This window comes from Lissotriton vulgaris, chromosome 11 (genome assembly GCF_964263255.1).
Source record: "Lissotriton vulgaris chromosome 11, aLisVul1.2, whole genome shotgun sequence".
Classification (NCBI taxonomy): Eukaryota; Metazoa; Chordata; class Amphibia; order Caudata; family Salamandridae; genus Lissotriton; species Lissotriton vulgaris.
The window spans coordinates 1,068,639,602-1,068,645,601 of record NC_141699.1 but is presented as its reverse complement, the minus strand read 5'-3'; the positions used below and the strand labels follow the sequence as shown (position 1 = coordinate 1,068,645,601).

Genomic DNA, 6,000 nt, shown 5'->3' with positions numbered 1-6,000 from the left:
ATTAGTAATAGAAGAGCACTTATATGGCTGCGGAGCAGTAAAGAAAGAGGTCACTGTTAGAACTTATATAGGGCTATGCTCTAAGGTTGGTCAGGTGGCACATTGGTATTTATGGGTAATGCAGTGTTTTGAAAGTGTTCTCTCATTGGCTGCTGTAAGTAAGTAGTAAAGAAATGAGAAGCATACTCGAATCCTCAGCTCCTGACATAGAAGTCAACAACTGGCAGCAGCACAACACAAAAACATGAAGCATTTTCACCCACAAATACATATGAGAAAATGTGGTGATGATATTCCTCCGAGCAGCATGGTGCTCACCTTTGGGACGTTAAATAAACTGAGTAGATATTATTTTAGTTTTATCTAGATGCAATCTTTCACCAGACTGTGACTTACGCAAAGAAACGCCATCTTAGATCGGGAAATGTTTTCTCCTATCAACAAATCTTCGCTCTTGAGCGCTTCAAAACTCATTTTGCGTTTCAACCCTCGCTTTGACAAGCCCTCTAGGCTTGTAACCAATCAACAATTTCGATTGAACTATTTGCGTGAGGTAGATGGAAGGAGCGTTATCTGACTGGCGGTTCTTGACTTGACCCCGCCTTCCGGAGCCGGGCGCGTGGGGACGCGCTTGCGCAGGATCCCGGAAAGTAACCACCAGCAAAGATGGAGGACGCCAGCCGCAAGAAAGCGGTCTCCCCGCCTGACGCAAAGGACGAAAAGAAGACAGCAGGACCCGGGGGGAAGAAGGGGGAGAAGGAACAGGAGCTGGTGAGACATGCCAAGGGGGACAGTGCTTTCTGTCGGCCTTGTAATCCCAGGGAATGGGTTGCTGATTCATATACTCGGTCCAGGCCCAGTGCTGCTGTGTCACTGCCATGGTAGAGCACTCTTTGGAGGGTGTCCATGGGTTAGACCGAGAGCTATAGGACCAGAAAGAAAAGGGGCCTTGGTAATACAAGTAACAACAAGGAGTTATAAATTGTGCATTTCAGTGCAAGTCCAGTGGATGTAACAGATCTAAAGTGGGGTTCAGGGTGGCCTGTCCCTCTAGTGTTTTATGTGAATGATTGTCATGCTGACTTTATGTTGTATAGTTTTGGATCACAGGGGTTTGCAAGCCAGAGAGCAACGGGAACATTTTCCCACCTAGTCTTCCACTCCGGTACTCTGATGACAGATATTACGGAAAGTGCTTGGAAGTCCACGTCAATATGTCGATCAATATAGACATACATGGTTTTAAAGCAGTCACTACTAGCCACGAGTGCAAGAAGGCCAAATTGCATTTTTAGATATGTAGGTCTAAGAGCTAATCCATTGGCCTCTTAAATAAAAGAAAGCACAGATGGATACTAAGTGTTTGTGACGTCTCTGATGACTACATGTTTGCTTGTTTTGGGTGGCAGAGAGGGAGACTTGTAGTTTTAACTGTCAAGGTGGTTCTCTGGTATTTTTCCCATGCAGCATGCATTGGAAAGTGCAATGTGCATTTTGTCGGTTGTTAGCAATGGGAGGCATGTTGTCATTTAATTGTTCTGAGTATATGGCAGATCCTTGGGGAGCCACACCCCGAACTTTGTTTTTCTTTAATTCCTTTTTTAGTTCTTTACTTTTTTTGTGTGCCTCTTGAGGAAAAAGAAAAGCTGCTAAGCTGTCTCAGAAATTACACGTTATCAGAGTAGGATGACACGACAGCATGTGGTCTGATTGTTGTCTAGGTCTTTGAGATGTTTCTCTCATTGATCTTTTTGGGCGGGGTCTGTATCACAGGCCAGTATGAATCCTGGTTGATTATTGCACGGAAGTGTCATTGGTTAACTTTTTTGGTGATTTTTTTATTTATTTTTTGGCCTCTATTTGTTATGTTGATTTTGTATAGATCACGAATCATCCAAGAGGGTATCCAGGCGCTTGGATAGGTGTGTATTCCTGTGGTGCTTATATGAAGAGCCAAATCTTTAACTTCTTGAGGAACTCCATAAGTGAGGAGACTCTGATGTTTTGAAGGAGCTTATTCCATGCCTTATGTGTGATGTAGGAAAATGAGTGACCTGAGTGAGGCAGAGCTCAGGTTTATGGTGGGTTGGTGAAAGTGTATGCGGTTGTTCAGATATGATTTGTAGGACATCATATTTGATCCAGATGTTTGGATTGGTCAATAGTTTTCTAGGCATTTGGGTTTGTATTTAATTTTGTGGAAGGTGCATTTTGCGCTTTTCCAAGAGTCTTGATCTGAACAGTTGCAGAGGACAAATTTATTATTATTTCTATATGTGACTTGGCACAATGAAGTGCAATTTTCTTTAATCCAATTTGGTTGGACAGTTAGTGTTAAGACAGAACGAACATTGATGTTCTTTGTTACTTTAATTATTGGCCCTTGTGTGAAGATATTATTTTAATGATGGTGGTAGCCAGTTTTACACTTGGTGTTAACACTAATATTTGAGATGCGGGAAGCATGTTTCCTTGGTTTGGTACAGTGATTTTAAGAATATTGAATTAAAGAACTGATATTCAATCCTGCTTCTTGTTACTCTAGCATAGTAATAACACCTTTTTATGTCTTGCTGGTGTTTGATTGCCTTTTCTGTGACTCCAAGAACACTTCACATTTGTCTATACTTGATTAAAAAAAAATCAGTAAGTACCATAGTGGAGCTTCATTCCTTTCCAGGTCATATAGCTCCATGTTGAACTGTTTAATGATTTCTTTAGATTCTGATTGTGTTTCTTTTATTTGAGTGACTGTTGCCATTATTTTCCAGGGTTCATTCAATTTATAAATGGAATTTTGTTAAATCTCTTGGTTTGTGTTGCTGAATGGTCCTACTGACAAGTATTTTTTTTGTTTGAATTATATTGCCTCATGCCGTTGTTAATTTATTACCAAGGAGTAGTGTTTGGTCAACTAAAAGTGAAATGGTTTTCAAGTATTCTACCTTTTTGTCATGGAGCAACTTAGAGAAATACCCACAGACAATATCATCAAAATTCATCAATATGGGGCATGGCTACGCGGGCCAGCATGGCGGACTCAGCTTAGTGGAGCTCCGTTCCGCCTGACATTGATCCTGGTGAATATCCTGTCTCCCCCAAACACCCCGCTGCCCGGAGGGGAGGTATAGCCACTCGGAGCAGGTGGCAAGTCTCCGGTGGTGTTTGCGGAGCTCCAGGGTGTCCGGTGACCACGGTGAGCGGTACGACAGTGTGCGGCCTGGGCTGGTGAGGTGGAGCCGGGGACCTCGAGTTTTGCGTCTCCTGGGTCCCGGCGTGCTGGTGGCGGCCTGCTCGGGGCAGAGCTCGGCCCGGTGGTACAGGTACCAACAGACAACTCCTGGAGACAATTAGGGCCCCCGGGGATTCCTCCTGGTGGCGGGCCGCGGAGGTGGGGGCCCGACCTTTCTCCCTCAGCTTCACCGGGGCTCCCACATAGCGAGGCCTAGTGTTGCGTGGTGGAGCCGGGGGCTGGAGTTTGGCGCTGCCCCGGGGATGCAGCTCTAGCAGAGGTGCTGGCCGAGTGTGATCTGGGGGTAGTTCGGCCCTCGGGCGGCATCCAGTGTGTGAGGGGGATGTGCCTGGTCCGGAGCAGAGCCTTTCACCGCTGGGCGCACCCCCGTCGTGGACTGTGTGCCTGGCCTGGCAAGGGGGTGTATTGCCATCTTGGGCCCCAGAGACCGGGGAATTGACTGTGGCACCGGCGGAGGAGAGAGTGACTCAGAGGTATTGCCTGTGGGCATGGGGGCAAATGGCCAGTGACTTTTGATGATGCAATTGACCTGAAGTGAATACGGCCACCCCTCCCACATAAGATCCGGTGGGGAGGACGTGGGGCACGAGACTCGACGGTTGGCCCTGACTCAAGGGTGCCCAACTAGCAGCTGTGAGGGGTCCAGACACTCATTAACCGCCCCGGCGGTGTCTGAGAGGGATAGCCTGTGGACGAGGCGGCTGGGCTTCCTGTGGGCGGCCCGACTGTTAGCAGTTATGACAAGAGGTAGGAGCGGTGGAGGGACCACGAAACACGGGCCCATTGACAAGTTCACGGGACCAGGTGAAAGTGTGGGGGCTGAAGGTGGTCACCAGGACCCTGGGCCGGACAACGCAGCGTTGATGGGGGCCATAAACCAATCCCGGGATATGTTGGATGCGAAAATAGACGCAGAAGTGGCGGACGTCACCCTATTGCGCCAAGATCTGCGAAACGCTGTGGCCCGCATCAGAGGCTGAAACCAGAATTTCGGGGGTGGAGGATGAAGTTGCGGCCCTGAAGCGCAAGGTAACCAGCATGGAGAGTATTCAGAAGGGCCTAGCGCTCCGAGCAGAGGATGTGGAAGGGCAGGCCAGACGGAATAACCTGCGATTCGTTGGGCTCTTGGAGGGCTGCAAGAAAGGTAACATGGAGAGATTCTTGGCCCAGTGGCTAGAAAGCTGGCTCCCTCCTGACTCCCTATCAAGATGTTTCATGATAGAGCGGGCGCACAGGGCTCTCATGCAAAAGCCACCAGTGGGGGCCCGTCCCCGGCCTGAGATAGCCAAATTGTTGAACTATCATGATCGTGACACAATCCTGCAGCAGGCCAGGGCGAAGGAACCCCCATCTCTACGAAAATCAGCGGATCCTAATTTACCCCTATCGAAGAAGTGGGTGCGAGACTGGAAGACCACCTGCAGGCGGGCCCGGTAGAGCAAAGCATAGGGAAGCTTAAGGTCGCGAAGGCGTGCCTTGGCCGCTGTAAACGACTGCCGCTGTTGTTGCATCAAGCGCGTGTAGTACGGAAAAATTAGGATCCGCTGATCTGCCCGATCTGGACCGCCAGTTCCCAGAGGAGGTATTTAAATGGACAGATGAGACTGTGAAAGTGAGCGTGCATACTCCGCCGGGCATAGACTCGCATTCTTCATTGAGCGGAGCACAGTCTCAATCCTCCCGGGGGTCACGGAGCAGAGGGAACTGGCGGTCCAGATCCAGGAGGCTCTCTGCATCAGGTGAGGCCGTGGAGGGGAGGAATGAGGCTCCTGAACTCCCGACAGCAGATCCCTGATTATCCGGCCAGCGGGCAGATGGGACGTTGACTTTAATGTGACTTTGCAATGATTGGTATGACTGGGGCACCAATGGCGAATAGATATGTGGATGAGAGGGTGCTGATGAGTTGAACGGTATACGGCAAGTGTAACTATGTGGAGCGGCGGGGTGGGGGGAGATGTATTGGGGGCGACCTTTCCCCCTTGCTTAGGGCTTGTTGGGGGTGGGGTGTTGCGTACATGGGCTGTTTGATGGGGATAGTTGGAATGTGCGGGGAGTGTTGGACATGGTTAAGAGAGGGCAGTTTTACGGCAGGCGAAAAGGGAGGGAGCTGATGTCTTCATGCTACAGGAAACCCACCTGTTAGGTAATAAGGCACCATGTTTACAGCGCTATGGCTACAAACAGGTCTTTCATGCGGGCTTTGCTAAAGGATCTCGGGGGTGGGCATTTAGGTACATCGCAGACTTCCCTATGTCCACTCAGCTCAATGGGTTGATCCACAGGTCCTATACCTATTTGTAAAAGGTATGGTTTGGGAGGAATCACTGGTACTGGGGAGTGTGTATGCCCCGCCTCCTCTGCAGTGGTCGATGGTAGAGAAGTTATTTGCAGTATGGGCTGATATCCCTGAGGCACTCGCGGTGGTTGGGGGGACTGGAATGACACTATGGATGGTCTTAGAGATCGGTATCGACCTGGGGGTGGTCAAGTGGCCGGAACATCCACCAAACTGGGGAACATGGTTCGGGGTCTGGACTGGGTGGATACATGGCGATATTTGCACGCTAATAGGCGTGAATACACATTTCTTTCAGCGGTCCATAAATCCTTTTCTAGATTAGATTATATCTTTGTCCCTCGAGCAGTCATTGGTAGGGTGGAGTCGGCGGCTATACTACCGCATGGGCTTTCAGATCATTCCCCCGTCGCCATTGATCTTGCTCTGGATAGGGGGCGGCAGCCAT

The 6,000-nt window shown here is 49.3% G+C and overlaps 1 protein-coding gene across 1 annotated transcript in view; it reads left to right on the top strand.

Annotated features, from left to right (window-relative positions):
* The first annotated feature begins 571 nt into the window (after positions 1–571).
* The window catches only part of PSMD2 (proteasome 26S subunit ubiquitin receptor, non-ATPase 2), a 103,324-nt gene continuing 97,895 nt past the window's right edge, over positions 572–6,000 (top strand). Inside the window, exon 1 of the mRNA XM_086944453.1 lies at positions 572–771. Within this exon, the coding sequence (XP_086800579.1) occupies positions 667–771 (105 nt within the window). The 5' untranslated portion in view covers positions 572–666. The remainder of the gene's footprint in view (positions 772–6,000) is intronic.